Here is a 20,439-nt window from a genome sequence, read left to right on the forward strand (position 1 = left end):
ATAATCTATGTGTAAATTCACTTGTCAAGTTTCTGTCTAAAAATCCTGTGGCAGTATTGTGCTTGTATCAGTCTTGATTTGTGTAAACTTGCACATAAGCAGCTAGTTACGTGAAGGCTACTGACTTCATGGATTGGGGATACCCTCTTGTATTAACAGAAATACAAATGCTGCCATAGCCAGTATTTCAACAAACAGGTGGGCAGGGGGGAATAGTTTTTATTCTTTTAGTTTTCTTCCTGTGCAAATATATACAGATGATTGCTTATCCTACACTCTAGGGAGCTTAGAGCAGTCAGTACTGTTGCCTCTTCTGCCAGTGAAGAAGTTGCTTTTAATTGTAGTCCCATCACTCCTGGTATTTTATTCACTTAGATCATGGACTTGTATCCTTCTCGAAGAAGAGATAGGTAAACTCTTCATTTGAGGCTTGGTTAAATTAATGTTAAAGTCACGGCTTCAGTACGTTTTGGATTTTTCTCGTTGTTCCAGCTCTTATTACTTGAAGATTACGTGGTAGATCTGGAATACAGAAGCTTCTTGTGGTGAAGTAAGGCCATAGTGAGTTTTATCATGTGTTGCCGTAACTATCCCCACCTCCTGGGGCCGGTGGTTTTGCAGTGTATGAAAATGCCTCTTACGTAATAAGATACCATCAAATTCCTGCCGCTTCTGACCTTTAGTGGATCTCCGAAGCTTTGGTAAGCTGCATTCTTGGAAAATACAACTGCATTTTTTTAAAGCCAGCAAGGACCTTCTCCACTTTTCTCGTGTGGTGCTTTTCCCCATAGAATGGTGTTTCCTTGTCTATGCCACAGCTGTTTAATTTGTCAATTCAGTCAGACCTACCGTTGCACACCAAAGTTTCCCTTCTCTCTAATTAGCCTGTCTGTTCTTTGCTTTGACCTTTAGCTGTCATAACAGGATTGATGATCCAGAGGAAGAAATTATTTTTCCTGACCTATAGAGGGTTGTTTGGTTTTTTTTCTGGCAATATAAACACACGTTTCTGTAGTAAAAAGTTGACCTTGGTCTTGACTTGTGAAAGAGCTACCAGATAAAATGGTGGGTTGCTTGTTGTCTCATACTGTCCTTTATTTTTTCTCCAAAGAGGCTGGCAAAGGTATCAGTTGTGTCAGTTTTTTGTAACATTACTATTCCTACAGGAAGAATAAATTGTAAATCAGTGCCTAATTTTGTGTCAATAATGTTATTCAGCGTTTCAGGTAAGCGTGAATTCTAGTCTGGCAGATCTCATTTGTTGACTTAGTTGAAAGGTCTCTTTTAACCTCTGTCTGTGAACCAAACTGTTTCCTTCTAATGACTATTTCTTTCAAACAATTCATGGAAATAGTATGGCTTGTTTTCCCTATTTTATATTCACCAAGTTTTAAAGTAAAACTGAAATATAATACTGAGAATGCTGCTGAAAAAAAAGAGACATAAACAGGAGTTTCCATATCTGTCTTTTTTTAAAAACAATATACATATATCTTTTATGTTCTTCTAGCAGCATAGGTCATAGGCCCTGCCTGAGAATTTTGCAACAGTTCAATCCTATATTTGTAAATAAACTATGATGTTTATTATTGTGACCCATTTTACTGAGAGTACGAAATATGCTGTCAACTAAATTTAAAGGAGCAGCACAGATAAAACTGTCTCTGCAGATTCTCTTTAAAACACTTTGTTTAGTAGGCTGCGCCATCAGAAGGGTAATTAATTTATGGACTGTACAGCTGTTATACATAATATGTCAAAACTGCGTGGCTATAAATGATCTTTTGATAAGGTCAAACTCTGAAGTGTTGTAACAGTTTAAGGTCTGACACCTACATCACATTTGCATGTACTAGATAATACCTTAATCACAGATATTGTGTTTGTGCTATGTGGTCACAAATGGAGATGATCATCCCACCCCTCAGGTGGAAGATTTGGGTTCTGCTGATGTACAGGAAAGTCCGGAAGCCGAAAGGTGTTCCGAGCCATCTAGATTAAGCCAGACTGGCGTCTCTGGTTTTTCTGCCTCATTTACGTGCCGTACCAAGACGCGTGGTTACATCTGAGCCACCCTCTGGGATGCATTTCTCGTCCCTATCTGCTGTGCACAGCAAGGATTGCGTCCCCCCAGCGCGCTGATGAGCCGGTCAGCAGCTGTGCCAGCCCTCCGTGCACCCACAAATCTCCTGCTGGACATCCTCAGTACCAACTCATTTCGGGTGAAGGATGTGTGAAGGGTGGTGTCTTTGTAAAGGCTTTTCCACTTCCTCCACATCTCAGAGTGGTTAGTAAAGGAGAAACTCTCTGGTCTCTGTTGTAATTGGTGGACTCTCCAATTTTGTTGGTTTTTTTACACTTCATTTAGTTTGTTTTTACTGCTTATAACAGTAGTAAAAACAGTCAACATTGCAGCAATATCTTAGTGGAAACAGCCACTGGGAGAACACAGAGAGATGTTTTAATATGCATGACTGGCTTTTTTTTTTTTTTTTTAAAGAATACACAGCTCTTAAGCAGTGTTAATATTGCTAGAAGTACATACTTTTTGAAAGTGCTTTGTTAGAAAACACATTTGCAGTTGGCCTCTCCCCCGCTGTTTCCCCACTTTTGTATGGCAAATGCAACATTTTTCTTTCTGTCGGCATGAACTAAATCATTAGACAGCAGTCACTTAACTAAAGCTAGTTCATAACCGTAGCTTTGGTATGATCTAAGACTACCAGTTAGTCATCTTTGTTAAGAATCAAACTTTGCTGATTGCTTTCAGAAAATGGAAGTGTTTCCTATTTAACAACCTTGTGTAATTTACCTGTAGCTTTAAAAATATCTCTTATGCAAAACTTGTGTGTTTGAAGCTGCATATGTTCTTGATCAGAAGTGAAACTGTGATTTTTATTATTTTTTTTTTTTCCTCAACAAAAATACAGGCTGTACCTAACAGGGGTGCTGCTGTTTAGATTCTGAGTTTTCTTGGTGGGGGGGGGGGTGTCATGTTTTCGTGGGCCACCATGTAGGACGTGTGGTCTGGGTGGTGGTCTGGAACATATGCCTACATGGAAATTTGCAGGAGAAACCTTTTTGTGGCTGTGTTTTACATTTGATACATTTTCATCTTGTTTGCTAGGTGTTTCCGTATTGCATTTGATGGGTAGGCAGGAAAGCAGCTGCAAGCAGTCTGCTGTGCAAGTGCTCCAAGCAGGCAGCGGAAGGCACGCTACAGCTGTGGTTTGATGTTGTGCTCAGTGAAACACCAGCCTTAAACATTGCCACCCTTCCTACTCTCCACATCAGCCTGCTGCCACCTCCGTCGTGTCTGTGCAGTTGCCTCTGCAAACAAGAGCAAGCTGCAGATGCAGCAGAAAACCCACCTGACGAAAACAGACATTTAGGGAGTTATTCTTAAAATATTCATGTGCATGTGGAGGGCTTTGTATTAGTTGTGGGTTTTCTTTTTCAACTTGGGTAATGTGGTTTTAGGAAAAAAAAAATTCCCTGTTCAGATCCTTTTCCCAGGATGACTGACTGCATGGACGTGGGTATGTTTTGGTTCTGGAGGACAGCCTCAAGACAGATTTTAAGATCTGATGTACATCTGTTGTTTCTCATGTTTTCTGCATGTTAGCTCTGTTCAAGAAAAATGCCTGTGGGATGAAGCAGCTCAGTTTAGAGTTTGGGAGGGGTGATAAGGGAATGGCCTCCGCACCGCTGTGTGCTCTCTGCCATGTACAGTGCCCTGGCACTGCTCGCTCAGGGACTTCACTCTCATCTCTATCAGTTCTTGTTTCATGCAGATTTCTGGCAGTGAAAGGTGGTTTACAAGTGTAGCTGTTTTACAATCACCTGTAGTCATCCACAGGCACAGCTGCTGTTAACAGGCACAGTTCCCAATGCTCTTTGCAGTGGGTGCTGCCACCTCCCTGCTGCAGCAACGACTGGCCTGGTGAGCTTTCCTGTTTTGGTGTTGATGGGTTAGTTTTCATATTGTTCAGTCTCCTGGTGTGCTGTCCTGTGCAGCCCTGTGGGTGGCTGTGCCCATGGCAAGGGCAGTCTGAGGGTGGGAAGGATGCAGGAGAAGGGCAGACATGCTTATTTTAGCAGTAGTGCTGCCATGTGCCAACTGTAAGTGACCTTAATCATAGCCAAAGGTCCTGCCTTCTGTCACTCTTGGTATTCATACTTCAGAGAATGGGACTTTAATAGGTTTTATTCCAGTGCCAGCACCTGTAGTGAAGAGGAGGAGTGAGCAGAGGCTGCTGCATCCTGCAGGCGTTAATGAGAGCACTGGATCCTGCATGGCTGTTCTTGGCCTTCATCACTTACTAACCTCCATACACCTCTCAAGTCCAGCTGGAAACAGGCCTGATGTAATGAGCATCCTTAACTGTAGTGTGTGTTTTAAAACAGTGCTTAATTATTTTTGTCTCATTCAATGCGATGCTTTTGATCTGTTGTGCTAGTTAGGTGACTGCAGATAAAATATGGTTTTAAAACCAGTCTGTTGAATTTAGAAAGGATTATTTATTTTTTTTCCTATGGAAAAATGAATAAAAGGCTTAAAGTCTTTAAGAATTGTGTAGTTATTAAAGAAATAATTGTTATTATCTCTTTTCCATGGAGCAAAGGTAATACTGGAACAGACATGTATGCAGCTGCTGAAAGGCAATACTGTTTGGCCATGAGGTTAATTGCCAACTGAAACATTGCTGCAGTTTCTTTTCAGAAAGAACAAAGCAAAATAATTGAAACACTGTTTGCCAGTGGAAACATAATTAGTTTTATACATATGAAGAAACAGAATTAACTAGTGCTGCCCTCTTGCAGGTCAGCAGCAAGAGAGTCATTAAACTAGTCTCAGTACAGTTATCACTTTATATTGTGTAGGTACAGTTATAGCTATGGGTTTTCTGAAGTGAAGGTAGGTAGGGAGTTTCAAGTAATCATTTGAAAGGAAGATAAGGTGATTGCCTCGTGCAGCAGTTCTTCAACCTGCGATCCCTTAAATTTGAAGACTATGAAGAGATCTTCATTCTGTGAAAACAGGCTTAGACTTTTTCCACATTTCATGCAACTGCAGGTTATTTTCTTGGCAACAGGATCACTTGCCAAGAAACTCAATAATCTTCCTCTTTATTTTTTAATTACTAAAGTTGTCCTGTGGAGAAGGTGTCTGTTCTGCAGTCTTTGCAGCTGGGGATGTGGTGACTTTGGCAGGGACACCCACAGTTCCCTTGGCTGTGTCTGGGTCACCAGAAGGTAATGGTTGGGGCGTGGGGCAGGGGCATCTGATTCTTCTTCCTCTTCATGTAAAAGTGATGACTCCAAGGAGTTCAGGCCTTTCTTTGGCTCTCTTCAAAAGCTCAAGGAACCCTTTGTTCCCACCTCTGAAGAAAATGTGGGTTGGGGTGTTTTTTGGTGTGTGAAAACTTGAAGTATGCCTAAAATGATTCCTTTCATAGGTTCGTAATCTGACTGATGCTGCTGTGGTCTTTGAGCCATCCTCTGTTGTTACCAGATGTGTAATGTTCCAAAGTATCTGTATGTTGGGGACAAACAAGCAAAAAACTGAATTCGTACTTGTGCAATGTGCAGGGCTCTACTCCTGATCTTTAACTGGCTTTATTATGTTAGATTGAAGAGGGTTGGTTTTCTGAGATTTCTTATCTAGGCAAAGGTTAGTTTGGCTACATTGTATGTGTTTTGGTTTGATCTTTTTAAGTACTTGTTTCATCATTTATGCTTACCTAAAATAGCTAAGAGTAGTACATCCTCATCCTCCACAGCAGGGAAGAGGAGCCTGAGGTCGTGTTTAAACCTGAAAAGGCTAGAAGTAGAAAGCTGCTGAAGATAGTGAGATTGCTTAGAAGGACAGGAATGGAGCAGAGCTTGGAGGCTGAAAAATCCTGATGAGGAGTTAAGGGTTTCATGAGAGTTTTAAAGACAAATCAAGGAATTTTGATCCAAGTTCTCAGCCCAGCAGGGAACAGGCAGTGCCTGAATTGAGGCTGCTTCTGTCATTTTCAGGCTGAGCTGTATACAGTGGGTCAACTGAAATCTAATTTCAAACTCTAGCGTTCAGAGAATTGTTTTGAAGGTGCTCTAACATTTGCTTTGCTTCCTTTCCTTTTGCCTCACCCTGCATGCTCTTGATTCGGCAGGCATTAAGCTCTGTTTAAAATACTGGTGGATTTTTGCCCACAATGTCTTTCAAGGCTTCATAGTTGCATTGGGAAGGATGTTGAGTTCAAAGGGATACCAAAATGCGTGTGTGTGTGTGTGTGTTGAATAATTCTGTGCATCCAGCCCACCCAAGATAAGACTCAGTGTTTTGTCTTGCAATGAAGATTGTTTAATCTGGTGACATATGCAACATAGTGGTTGGGATAAGTTGGACGCATTAGTTCTTGGTCAATCTGGATGCTAGGGCTGTGTGTTTGAAGCCCTTGGCTTTAATTAGGGCTTTTACGTGAGTTGTGTGCCCTTGACTTTTACACTTTTATCATCTTACACCATTCAGTTTCTTAGTCCCTTCTTTCTATTAATCAGGCTAGTTTAGGGAGCTCCTAGAAAATGAAGGTGCTGCTCAAAATATGTAGACTGGTAGTTCTGGGGAAAACATACAAAACCCATTGTGTGCTGTCTTAATTATATGTGGTGTTATGAACCTTCTTTCAACCATTTGTAAGGGTGGAAAAAAGTGCTGCCCCTCCTTCTTTTTGAATGGAGACATGCACTTCCTCTGTGTATTTTTTTTAATTTATTTTTTACTATCCTACTGTTGTCTGGAAATCAAAACTTTAATCCAGAGTTATTTAATATGCTTGCAAAGCTTGAAAATAATAAACTATTTGAAGTATGCTAGCGAGAAGAGGCAAAATATATGCAGTACATAGTCATAAATAGTTTTGTTTTGACATTTATCTTGCTGTAGTCGTTCTGCCAATTGGCTTCAGGCACGGCTACCAAAAGTATGAACACATGTTGCATTCATTAGTTCTCATCTGGCTGTGCTTCATCTTGCAAGACAAACGAAATCATGATCATGCTAAATGGATTGTAATGCGTTTGTAATACAAGTTCCCTTCTGCTGACTAGAACGATAGCTTTGCAAAGCTGCTGCTTTTAAGCCACGATATTTTGCTTCGTTTTAATATAATGGATACGAGTACATTGCCAGTGATGTCATTGCTTTTTCCTCTTGAAAGATGTCATATGAAAAATATTCAAATATAATACTAAACAAACAACCACCCCCATCTTCTCCCCCCCGTGTGAACTTATTATGTCACGTTGTGCTTTGACTGACAGTAGATCTTTGGTGTTTCTGACACACAAACATGCTTTGGATCGATAAGGGTTTATCTGAGTTGACCGAGCATAAAAATCCTTTTCATTAGTCATTTGTGGTGGTTTTTTATGCTCAGGCCGAGGGCAAGTGGATTGCTGTTGGCTTTTTATGGTTAATGTCACCATTTTAAAACGGGCCGTAAGTACGATGCCACCGGTGCGGGGGGGGGCCTGGCGGCTTGCCAGTGCCCACAGCCCCGCTCCCTGCGATTTCGGGTGCCGCGGTGTTTGTATAGGGTCGCAGCGCCCAGCGCGTGCCTGTGCGGGGGCGTGGCTGACGTCGGAGCTTTGGCCCCGCCCTGCCGCCGAGTGCGCTCCCTCTCCCACCCCCCCAACACCCACCCACCCACCGCTTCTCGTTTTGGCCGGGGCCGCGGGCAGACGCGGCGGGAGCGGCCGCCTCCGCCAGCGCGGTGTGTCCCGGGAGGGTCTCCTCGGAGCCTGCGGTATGGCGGCCGGGCCGGGGCGCGGGGGCTCGCTCTGAGCCCCGCCGGGGAGAGCCGGCCCGGCGTCGGTGGGAGGAATGGAAGACAGCTTGTCCTGCCTGGCCGCAGCCTGCGACCCCTCGGCGCTCGTCGGCTTCTGCACGGGTGAGTACCGCCCGCCCGCTCCGCGCCGCGCGGCTCGCAGCGGCTCCCGAAGAGTGACCGCCGGCTCTCTTCGTTCAGCAGTTCCCTTCCCCGGAGGGGAAAAAGGGGAAATTTGTAGAGTAAAGAGCGGAGTAAATATTTATCTGTGCGATTAAGTTAACTCCGCGCACTTATGAAGAGCCGGCAAGGTGTGCTTACTCGGAGCCTGAAGTGTCTCGGTACCGTGCAGCATCCTAACCTTGAGAAGATTTAAAAAAATAAAATTTTGATGTGTGCGTGTAGCGCAGAAAGTGTCAGGAAGATAGTGACAAAGTCACTACTCGCTGTGCAGGAGGCTCCTGCGAGGGTCGCACCGGGCGCTCCAGTGTGGCCTGTCGGCCGGGGCGGTGAGAGACCCTGTGCAGCCCTCGGGAAAGAGTCGCTTCTGGGTGTCCGGTCTTCCCAGCGCTCGGTTTAACGCTTTACAAAGGAAAAATAAGAGGAGGGAGCCCGGCCGGGACCCCTCAGGCAGGAGGCAGCAGAGGCTCGTTCACTGCAGGTAGTTCCTGACTGTGCTGCAGTTGCAACTCTCTGACTTGCTGGGCTGTCTGTGTGTGCGAAACGTGAATTTGCCTTTCAGAACTAATTTTTTTCTCTTTTTTTTTTTTTTTTTCTCCCCAACTTATTTTTGCTAGTGACATAGTAAAAATGCAATATTCCAACACACATTTCCTTTCTTTAAATAGCTGCTCTCAAGCCAGCCTATCTTGAGCGTAAATTGGGTAATTAATTGCAGCGTTGTAGCTGTATCAACCCAAAAGTATGTGAGTTAGGTCTTAAACATACTAAACAAACAAATACCCCCAGTAACCAAGAGGTAAAATGTAACGCTCCTTTATACGGTGAAGAAGTGTCTTATTGCGAATGAAACAAACGTCACTGAGCAGCTCTTCTTTGTTTGCTGATTCATGCTGTGCAGGTTTGATACAAATACAGAATTTGCATAGAAAAACCTACACTTCTGGCATAAAATATGATGGTTAACAGGAAAGCTTGTTCTAAAAAAAAAAGGGGGGGGGCAAATATTTAATGCGTAGATTTCTATGTGTATGTAGTGGGAGAAAGGAACGACCTTGCTACAGTGTGCTTAAAGTGAGCAGTGCGCTGTACTTTATCTGCCTCAGAATTCGAAGCATTCGGTTTAGAATTCAACATGTTGCAACTCTTGGGAAAGAGGGAGGATGAATTGGAAATTTTACAATTACAAGTGCTTAATATATTTTATTTTGTAGGCTTGCAAGGACTTTTACGGTAGAAAAGAAAGGCTAATGTTTAACTGTTTGTCTTCAGAACAAAATCCAAAAGAACAGCGATTTTTATGTCTGTAACTTGCGACTTTGTTACTGATGAGAAGAGGTTTATCTTAAGACATTACTATTGACTTTAATGGCTTTTAGCAATAGTTTTTGTGACTGTAAAAAATACAGCAGTGTCTCACAGTTGAGCTTGGGGCATATCTTGAATTGCAAGAGTGAGTGTTGCATGATGGACTTACCTTTGAGATTTGTCTAGAAATCCAGCAGAATAAGGTGCAAGAAATACATTCTTTTCTCAATGCATGTGTTCTGCTTTAATTTTTTTCTGCATCTTAGAAAATTATTTCAACTAAAATCTTAATGAAGGACTGGAGATTTTGCTGTATAAGAGTTAAATACAGTATTCGCAATTAAAAGAAAATGGGGCTTTGGATGCTTTTAGCAGTGTAATATATTCTGCTGATTTAAAACTTCATTCCTACTTCTGTCGTTAAACCTAAAGTTTTCTGAGGAGTGTGTGCTGGCTGGCAAGTAAACTTGCAGCGATAAGAAACTGGTACGGTGGAGAATCAACAAGTGCTTTGTTCATATGAAATGTCTAATCTTATCCTTGAACTCCTTGCCTTGAGGGCTTTTAGCAACTTTGCAGTTTTAACAAGTAGGAAGAAGCCTGAGAATAAGCTGTAGAAAGAATTAATTATTTTTGGGGGGCCGTACATGTTGATTCTTGTTTCATTTGAAGAAGATTAAGGCTTTGTGCTAGCTGGCAGTAGGCTATTTCAGGTGAGGTTTTGGGGGACTTTTTTTTTTTAATAAGTATCCTATAGTGATATGCTTTTCTATAGGAACTTCTCTAGTTTAACTGTAATTGTGATTTGTTTTGTGCACAGGTATCACTATATATAAATCCAATTGCTCATTTCTTGCCAAAGGTAAAAAATAAATTCCTAATTCAGCAGTGAAGGACTAGGAATCCCTTTTAACATACGGGATATCAGTGCTAACGGGCAGCTTAATCAGATTTTTTTAAAAGCTTGTTTGATGTCAGTAGAGATGACTTCTTTTTTCTACTTGTATTTAATTAGCCTTTTATAACTAAAGCTAAGGCAAGGGCTTATGTCATAACATGTCCTTTCAGGAAGATCTTAGCTATCAAGTGAGATCTGAGCTAGAATTTAGTTTATGTAATACGGATCAGGGTATAAATTTTCAGTTTGACCAAGGAAAATATTTACATGCAAACAAAACTTTAGTTTTGCATGCTTCTTGATTAAATATTTGCCTCCAATGACACTTGACATTGTAAACAGTATTTACAACTGGGAAAAAAGAAAAACCACTAACATCTCTGAATTTGTAAACCTCATCGCTTTCAGACTCTTAAATTTATTTGGATATGTTTATCTTTAGCGCTGAGACTAGCAGAGAGTTCATTTAGGTGTTGTTTTGCAGTGTGGTTTCACAAGTTGCTGGAGGTGTTGCTGGTAAAGGTGATGGTGTTGGTGGCTCTGCAGGCTTTCCACAGGGGTGAGACTGAGCCCCCCCGTGGGCTTGTGCTGCTCACCAGGGAGGTGTCCCCATGCCTTGGAGGGCACCTTGGCTGGCAGAGGCTTTGCCCCCCACCTCACTGATGCGGGGCGGGGGGGGGGGGCGGTGCTGCTCTTGCTGCCTTGCCCGGGTGCTTGTGGAGAAGTAGTACTCATTTTGAATTAGTATCTAATAAAAGTGACTTTACTTGAAGTATTCAGATGTTACAAGGACTTTTGTTCTTTCTAGTCCCTGTTACATGGGCAAAAGTAGACAAATTTGACATAGAAGTCCTACTTTCAGCTTGGTGTTTTACCTAAAATTGGTTAGGTACTGGATGGAGACCAGTTAAATAAAGCAAGTATGAGCCTATTTCAGAGGATTACAGCTCCCTAAATAATGACTTTTTTATTATTATTATTTTTTTTTAATCATCTTGGATTACTGCAACTACAATGTTTGTGTTGATGCAGTGAAGCCTTTTTAAATGAGACAAATTTTGGTGTAATTGCATTGAAGACTTTTGAGCTAGCCTTACTCTAGGCTTACTCTGCCAATAATAATGGTGATAAATGTAGAACTCCCTATTGCTATCTTAATCCTGTAAAAAAAAAAAAAAAAGTAAAGTTAAAGAAACAGTCTGAAAGTCTGTATCCTCTTAGTTGACTCACCTGAACTGTTACAGTATTCAGTGTTCGATTAAAAATTAAACTGTAGGTTTCAGTGTAATTGACGCAGGATTTGACTATGTCAGAGTCAGTACTGTCATAGCTAATTTTAAAACTACTTTAGATTATTTGCTCTGAGTAATCAAACCCCATTATAATTTCTGTCTCCCAGAAGTATCAGACGTGGAACAAGCACTCCTCCCTTTGGTTGATATATTTTTTTTGTGAACGAGGGGAGAATTCCCACCAACCTGCCTGATAAATCTATGCTGGCTCACTGAGTACTGAGAGTTTCAGCTGGTGAGACCTGGGGAGGTTTTTGGTGTACCCCAAGTGCTGCTGCGGGTCCCAGCCCAGCCTTGTGTGAGCTGGAGGCTGAGGGTCAGACTTAATGAGCGGCCCGAGACTCATTTAAGCGTTTTTGCTATTGGGAAGTTATATTAGCGAGGAAGTTTGAAGAATTAAAAGCAGTATTAGAATAGTACTGTCCACAGTCCTGGGCTAGAAATGTGTTAATAGTTTCTCTGAACGTGCTTTCCTGTTTTCCAGAAAAAAACTATTTGATAGTAGCACACTTAAAAGAACTCTTAAGTTTCCTGAGTGGAGGTGGCAGAGCATTTTATTTTCTAGATGTAATGAAATGCAACCAGGTATTCTACAAGAGCTGGGGCATCTTCTCCCCAGGGTTATGGTAGTCCAAAAGGTTTAAGCTGTATTTTGGGAAAATTCTCTGCTTTCTGTTGATCCCGACAGAAGGCAAACTGGTCCGTACCAGGAGGAATAGTAGTTACTGAGAAATGAATGCAAAGGACTGCATTTTTGTAGCCGGGGCCATTCATGCTCATAACTGAAGGGCTTAAATGCTTGGAAATGGGGCTTTCTGAATGCAGGGACAGATGGGATATTACTTTCCTTTTGTATGCTTCTTTGCTTATAATACCGTACTGTATAGAAGGAAGCTATGACAGCCATCACTCTTTACTGGCATAATTTTCCACATCAGTTCAACATCATCTTCTTGAGATCCTTGTCTTCTGTGTGGAGGTGAAATCCCATCTCATTATAGTTTGTGAAAATACTATTGCTGCCTCTTTACACAGTCATAAGTCCTCTAGAACTTGAAGGATAACGTACACTTGGTTTTAAGTTTTACTTCCTTATCAGGTTAGTGTAGTTTTACTTACCACCTTCTACTAATTTGGCAGAGTTAAATGAAACTTTTATTGAGTGGTTATATTGAGTAGTTATAAGCACAGTTGGACTAAGCAGTATTTACTTGCTTTATGAGTTAGCTGAGCCTATACTTAATGAAGTGAGCTGTAAACTGGATGGGCTAGCTGTTTCCAGGCTCAATTACATTAAATTTGTCAAAGTGACATTTGTTCTGCAGACACTACCCCCTTTCCAGGTAACCAAGAGAAGGGACATGCCTGGTGTGACCCAGATGTGCATAGGACGGGCTGGTACAGTGGCATCGCACAGAGCAGTGGGGATCCATCCCTCTCAGGTCAAACATGGTGCTTGACTCTGCATGTCACTGACTGCAGATGTGCTGTAGATGTTTGCATGTATGCACCTCACTAAAAACCTTCTAATGTATGTCTCAACTGAGAAACAGCAAAAAAAAGTATACTGGTACTTACTTTAATAAATATCTGCATTATTACGCTGTAGCATGTGACTAAATATCTGCAATATTGCACTGTATCAGTAGTGCTATGTAGATATGACATAAAATTACAAATATTGTAAAGGTCCATAGGGATTTTCATCTGATACTGTTTAAAGGTTAATACTTACCCTGACTCAATGGAAAAGTCTCATTTCTTTAACTTGATAGTTAACTTTCAGAAATGTGGTTACATTTTTTGGTAATATTTCTTCTGCTTTGCCTGTTTGGGTGTCTGTTTTACTTCTAACAGTTCTAGGAATATGCATTCGTCATCAAGAGGGGGTTGAGAAGATAATGATTACTTGTGCAGGATCACAGTTAGCATTTTCTAAGCAGTTGCAGAAAGTAATTGCAAAGTTGCTCGAGTATCAAAATTGGTGAAATATCAGAAGTGCAGCAAACTTGTCATTAAGGGTCAGGTTCAGACTGCACACACTTTCTCAGCACCGAGTCTTCGCTCTCAAATTTTGAATAATGCCCAGATTAAGAAACATAAGAAAGTATCTTTATGAACACAAGATCGTAACCCTGCTTCACATAGACAAATTGTAAATTAATCAAGAAAGCAGCAGTGTTGGAAACCTCCCTTTTGCAGCACACAAACCTGAAGTGCTTCTTCAGCCTGCTCATTCTGCAGTAGGACAGAGTGGCTCTGAGAGAAGAACTTGAAAGAAACACAGAAGAACTGCTGGATGTGCAGAACACACCCTGTGAGCGGGGAAGAAGGAATGACCAAATGTGACAGTCATTAGTTACAGTTGTTTATTGTATGATGAAAAGATGCTCTGTTGTAGCATAACAACAGATAGAATTTAGGTACCATGTCTTCTGCCTTTGCTTTTCTCTCCCAGCACCCTTTTTGTTCTTCGTATGCTCTAAAAATGCATGAATTTGGGTTTTGGCCTTGTTTGCCTTTGATGCTTTTCAGAAGCATTTAAAACCATGAAAATACCCACAGTTAGATTTCTGATACTTATGAAATGCATTGAAGGGAGCATCCCCTTCCATGAGAAGCTGATTGAGTTGGTCCGTCAGGTTTTTACACGCTGCCGCCACTGTTGCTTTTACCCATTTGCTCAATGGCGTGAATGGCACAGTGTCTTGAGCAATAAGGTTTTTTGGGGGGTGAGTTGTTTGGTTTTTTAATTATAAAGGGGCAAAAATTGGAGCTGGGAGGTGGCTTTTGATTCCTGAGTGGTTTGCACTGATCACACACAGCTTCTGTTTTGGGGCTACATTACATGGCTGGTGGTGAAGTGACCCTGGGGGCAGGAGTTTGGGGGGACAAAGCTGGGCTCCTGGCCCTGCTCCCTCTGCAGCAGAGCGGTGACACCACTGGGGCAGGGTCACTTTTCCTCTCTGCTTGTGGGTTGACTCAGAGGTGTCCAGGCTATGTTTTGTGGAGTGCTCTCATACGGGGATGTTTTGCAATGCAAGCTACAGGTTGCAAAGAATGGTCACACCTAGTTAGAGTGTGGGCTTGCACAAGAGCTGCAGAGGGCTACGTGAACGCGGAAATTTACAGTGTGTTGTTGACACAGCAGGTTAGTAAATGGGGATTAGTAGGTTAAACAGCCTGGTGTTTGCTCTTGAGTAAGAGCGTGTGCTTGAGTAGTTACTACATGGAAGCTGTGATGCTGTTAACTGTCTCTTGGGCTCACTCCCTGGTAGTTTTTGTGGCTGTAGCCCAAAGAACATGCTCATACTAGCTGTTTTAATTCTTTCCTGCTAACACTAAAAATATAAAAATTGTATAATAAGATGAAAGGTTAGAAGATACTGAAAATGTATAAAACAATTTTGTTCTTATTGATGTATACTGTTGAGTGAGAGGGATCCTTTTCATGCATGAAGGATCACATTATTTTGACTGGCAATATTGTACAGGGTAGTGGATGGTTCTTTTATATGTATAAATAGCTGAATTAGTATAGCTAATGCTTAATAAGTGTTATGTGGAATTAATCAGTCTTAAAGTGTAAGCATTAAAGGAACAATCTACATAATTCTGTGGTTTAAAACAATATCCACTTTCAGAATAACTATTATGTTTTGGCTTTATATTGTTCCCCACACTGATATCAAAAAAAGTTATAGAACTCTCCAAGATTTTGAAAAGGAAGAACAACTGAGTGGCAGACACTGGAGGCCTACGATATATAGCTTTTTCCTGTACGTTTTTCACTTCATTAGTCTGAAGTGTATTAGTTTGAAACTATAGACTTCCTTTCAGTGGGTTGCAAGCAGGTGTTAGCTGGCATTGCTGTTTTCTGGTGTGTTATTGAAAGTGGGAAGTGATACCCTGTGCAGCAAGGCCTGTGGGGGAGCGGCGGTCGACGCGGTGGGAGCAGGTTGAGCAGCAGTGGGAACACTGTCTGCTGGCATCGGTGCCACTGTACGTCTCCAGCAAAACATTCCTGCTTTTATTAAATGAGTGTACATCAGCACATAGAGGTTCCCATTTCTGAAGAGACTTTGGTTGGTGTTCATTCTTGATTAATTAATCCCTTGATTTTGGAAGAAAATGGGCAAAAATGCAGCTCATTCCTGGTTCATGACACTGCTGTTACCTAGTCACAACCAGATTTAACTCTTGTTTCCCTATCAAGTATTTGTAGTATTTGATCATTTCTAATACCAGACAGATCCATCATCAGTCCCATATCCCTTGCTATTTGTAGGGATGTTTTCTTTACCTAAAACCTGTTACTTTGTAGCAAATAGTGGGAAAAGAAACCCAAAGATTGTTTCCACTTCAGTGGCTCTGAAAGAACAGATTATAGGTAATCTGTTTATGATACATAATGTGTTGTATTTAAGCAACTTTGATAGAAGTGTGGTCCCTTTGATGTTTACTAAATTGGGCAAATATTCTGTGTAAGAAATGTATGTATTCTCCTAAAGGAACCTTTGAAAAGTAAGGAAAAGCTATCCCTGTAAAAAGGTGATCTGTTTTCCATGCAGGCAAATTCCATGCATGCATTCATGATGGTTTTATATGATTTATCAATAGCGATTATGACACTTCAATTTTGTGTAGGACTTCTACATAAAATATGTTCAAGGTGAAATTTTAGAAGGTCTTAGCCTACCTACATTGTCCAGAATGCTCTGTTCACCGATTGATTTTTCTCTGAGAGGCTGTAGTGTCACATAACACTGTTTCCATGTGTTTTGTGTTTGCTTGCAGGTAAATCAATTCTGAAACATGCCTTGTGGTTCAGCCTAAATAGAGATGAGACCTAATTCCTCCCTTTCCAGTGGAGTTTTCCATTTTAGGCACAATACTACCAGGATTAACAACTGAAAATATAATGGAATCTGGCTTCATTTTTATGCATTCATTTCTGTGGAAGCAGTCCAACTTCAGCTTTTTAAAATATATGTGTAGTTACACATATAGAAGTCTGTCATCCCGTTCAAGAGTTCTTCCTCTTTATAAATTAAATTAGTTTGATTTCCCAATTACCTTGGTTGTAGAACATTTGTGGAAACTCATTGTTGGTAATGGCTTTACTAAGGAAAACATGGCAACACTTGATGGTAGACCTGCAATCTGAATTGTTTAAAAGAGTATCTTTCTTTGTAAAATAATGAATGTTAACATTAAATATTTCTACAGCTGTTCAAACGTAGCATGTTGCTGAATGGCAGGATCGATAACCGACCTGTCAGTCCCTTGTCAGGCCACAGCAACAGGAAAGGTGTGAGCGGTGCTTTCCACCCACGCCTTGTTTGTAGGTGTTAACTTCAAAGCTTCTCTGGGACTGTTTAATTTCTAACACAATAAAACAAAGGGAACTTATCTGAAGAACGAGTCATTTTTAAAATTGTATTTATGCTCGGTTCCCCTTTTTGAGGGTGGCTGTTGACCTACATGAGTACAGATATTTCTGCCTGCTGTCTGTCTGGTCTGAAGTGTTTTCTGTGACACACAATGTGCAAATATTCCCTTTATGTCTCAATATTTGCTCCTCTGTAGTAACTGACATGGAGATTGTGACTTAATGTGTGATGACTATTTGCAGATACCACCTTACAGGTTGGCTGTGTGGGAGTTTTACAGCTTGTGTTTTATTCTTGAGACTAAGCAGATAGCTTAGCAGTGTCTGTGTTATGACTAGTTTGTAGTTCTTTTCAATGCAAAAAGGTGCCACTGTTGGTTTGATTTCACCTGGAGTAAGCATTAGCTGTTGTAGAGGTGTTCCTCTATGTACCAAAGCTGCAAGCACTTGCAAAAGTTGAGGAAGTGTCTTGGTGGAGGTAAACAAAAGTGGAGTTTTGACCGCTACTGTTGAAAGTGTCACGCTGGATCTAGTTTATTTAGTCTTTCAGTCGCAAGAAACAATGAACTTCTGAAAATATCAAAAGCAAACTTTACATCTGTTCTTGCCCACAAGATACAGGAGAGGTTTGACAACTGCAAGCTGGTATCGCCTGCGGCAGCAGCTTGGTGTAAGGTTTCCAGTGCAGAGCTGGGGCAAGGGCAGCTTCTGCAGAAAATGCTGCCACCCTGGTGGGTGGTCACAGGAGAAAACTTGACGCTGGAATTAATGCTCCCTCTATAGAAGGCTTGTCTCTTAATAGAGCTTATTTTTCTACAAGGGAAGGAGAGTGTTGTCATCCTTAGCTTTTGCATAAGAAATTGCAAAGAAGGACAATAACTTTTCAAGGATGCTTTAGTTTGTTAGGAAAGAGTTGGCATTTTACTGAATGGGCTCTGGTGTTGAGAGGTAACAAAGCGGTGGCTGTGTAGGGCTGTGAATAAGTGGAAGGAATTCCTATACCTGAAATACCAGAAAACTAAGATAAGGCACCGAGTTGCTGAGTCTCTTTCCAAACAGATTTTACCTTTATCTGAAATCCCTGTGTCCTGTGACTTAGAGAGATAAGAGCTGTCAAATTCCCCTCTGCATGTAGTAGCCTTGGTCCCTCTCACCTCCTCTGGTGTAAGCGTGTTTCTGCTGAGCACAGAATCCTACCAGAGCCGAAAGGGAAGGTTTTCCCTGGCAGGGAGAGGGAGCTCTGAGCACCCAGGGCAATGCCAGCACCACCAGACTACGTTGCAGTGGGTTGGTGGCCCATGGGGAGGTGGCACAGGCCATCTGGCAGGGAGCAGAGGGCTCTATCCTGCTGAGGAGTGTGGCATCCTGCCCTCCTGTCTAGGCACCCACAACAGGTTTGCTCTGAATTTGGTGGAGTGCTGATGAGCAGGGGTGTTTGCACTTGAGGCTGAATTTTTAGTGTGAAATGATGTTGCAATGGATAAGCTTGAGCAGCTTTCCCTTAAGTGTGAAGGAAGATGAAGATGAGTGGGAACAGCATGCACTATGCTCTGTGTTTAATGTCAGCATCAAGAAGTGAATCTCTTTAACATGGCAATACCCTAGTACTGGTATTTTTATTGCATGACTATCATTCCAATAGGAGACTATTCTTATTGTGTGAACATAATACTAAATCTACAAGATAACATCTATTGCCTGTGAAACACAAACAACTGCTGACAGCTGCACAACCTGTACAGCTGAGATTAATAAGTGGAGACTATTGACAATTTTTTTTTATTTTTTAAACAAAAGGAAATTAACAAAATAGACCAGGACTCTGTATTTTTCCTGACTGGATGGGGTTTTGTATAGCGGCATTTGTGATAGAGTGGCTTAGAATAGCACAGAATGAGATCAAAGAGACTTAGTTTATACAGTGGTATTTTTAATGTTACAAATTAAATGCTTATTTGTGAGTTCTGGGGGAAGGAGAAAAAAGCAGCATGATAAAGCAACCAGTACAACTAATTTCAGGCACACTTTTTCAACACTTTTGTTCCAACACTTGTTTACAGAGATAATGTCTTATCTTGATTCCTAGATAACAGAAGCTGGAGATGATTCATTTGTGTTTCAGGATTTGAGATTAGTAAAATTTTGCAAATAAACATTGGATGGTACAATAATAAATTGTATTCGCAAAAGAGGTTATGTTGCTTTGCCTGATGTTATCTCACTTAATGATTTCAGTGCTTTTGTGTTTCGCTGCTGAAATTGTACCCTGGAATTGCTAAGAGTATAGCAAGATTAAACAGTAAAAACAGCTTTCCTCTGGGGCAAAAATGTATTTGTTAAAAGCACACCACGAACAAAAACACAGATTAGTTTGTTGCCCAAATAAGCAATAAATATTTAAGAGTTTCCGTAAGTTTCAGACTAAAACTATGTTTGTACTGCTGAATTCACGTATTTTACACAGGCAGAGATGTACTGCAGTGGTGGGTAATGTTGAACTTCCTCTGTGTTGTTGTCAATCTAAAGATTGAACGTTTTGCAACCTGGATTTTATTTGCACGTTACTGGAAAAATATTCTGGAAATATATTTTGGAAATACAGCACGGAAAATTAGGGATAAGCTGTATGAATTTGGGCTTAAATACTGGAAAACAACACAACAAAAACAAACCCAAGACAACCAAACAAAAAACAACCAAACAAAACCACCCCAAATCCCACAAACAAACAAACAAACACCCACCAAAACAACCAACTATACTGACACTTCTCTGAGCAGGAATTAGCATCATCGCTTTGACAAGAGCAGTTAAAAAATAAGTGGCCCCAGGGGGAAGGGGTGGGTGCAGAGAGCTGGAGGGTTAAATTACTGAGAGTGCTCTTTCTTTTCCTCTTTTTTCCCCTCTGCTCTTTGCTCTCTTCCTTTCTCTTTTTTTTTTTTTTCCTATTTCCCTCTGCTTGCTCCTTTTTCTGTTTACAAGACTTCACACTACCTTCTTCCTTACCAACCACATAAGTGATGAGTACCTGTAAGTGTAAATGGTTTTGCAAAATACTCCAGGAACATCAGAGTCTTTGAGATGATCCTTTGTTTCTTAGTGAACTCTACAATGTTTGCTGGACTTAGTAATGTTTTGGATCCTGGTACTAATCGTCTGAGCCTGAATGTGGTTAATTAATATAATCCATTGTGTTGAGCGGATCAGTGACAATGCTGCTGTCTTTTGTAGACCTTTGTAGTAATGAAATATGGCTAAAGAAAAGCATTGGGAGCGGAAAGTCAAAGACTGAACATGAAAACCAGAATTGGAGTAGTCTTTCAAGACTATATTTAATCTTCTGGATCATATAGGTATTAAGATACAGCCTTTAATTACTTGATCATAGTCTCCCCCAAGTCAGTACTCAGAAAAGGTAATTCTGCCTTCAAAGCAGTTGCTCAGTATTTTGAATTGTTTTAATTTTCTTTGCGTAGCTTCCCATGTAATTTTTATGGCAAGGCTTTTTAGTCTTGCTTTTCAAAGAAATACATGAATTTCAACATTGACTTTGCT

The 20,439-nt window shown here is 41.1% G+C and overlaps 1 protein-coding gene across 5 annotated transcripts in view; it reads left to right on the plus strand.

Annotated features, from left to right (window-relative positions):
• The window catches only part of EML4 (EMAP like 4), a 161,174-nt gene that overhangs the window by 60,498 nt on the left and 80,237 nt on the right, over nucleotides 1-20,439 (plus strand). For 3 of the 5 annotated variants that reach the window (XM_082048787.1, XM_082048789.1, XM_082048788.1), the window contains exon 1: nucleotides 7,727-7,937. The exons of the other annotated variants lie outside the window; for them this stretch is intronic. In XM_082048787.1, coding sequence (XP_081904913.1) covers nucleotides 7,871-7,937 — 67 coding nt within the window. In that variant the 5' untranslated portion in view covers nucleotides 7,727-7,870. Of the gene's footprint in view, nucleotides 1-7,726; nucleotides 7,938-20,439 lie in introns of those variants that run through there. 5 annotated transcript variants of the gene reach the window in all.

This window comes from Streptopelia decaocto (assembly GCF_964273445.1).
Source record: "Streptopelia decaocto genome assembly, chromosome: 3".
Classification (NCBI taxonomy): Eukaryota; Metazoa; Chordata; class Aves; order Columbiformes; family Columbidae; genus Streptopelia; species Streptopelia decaocto.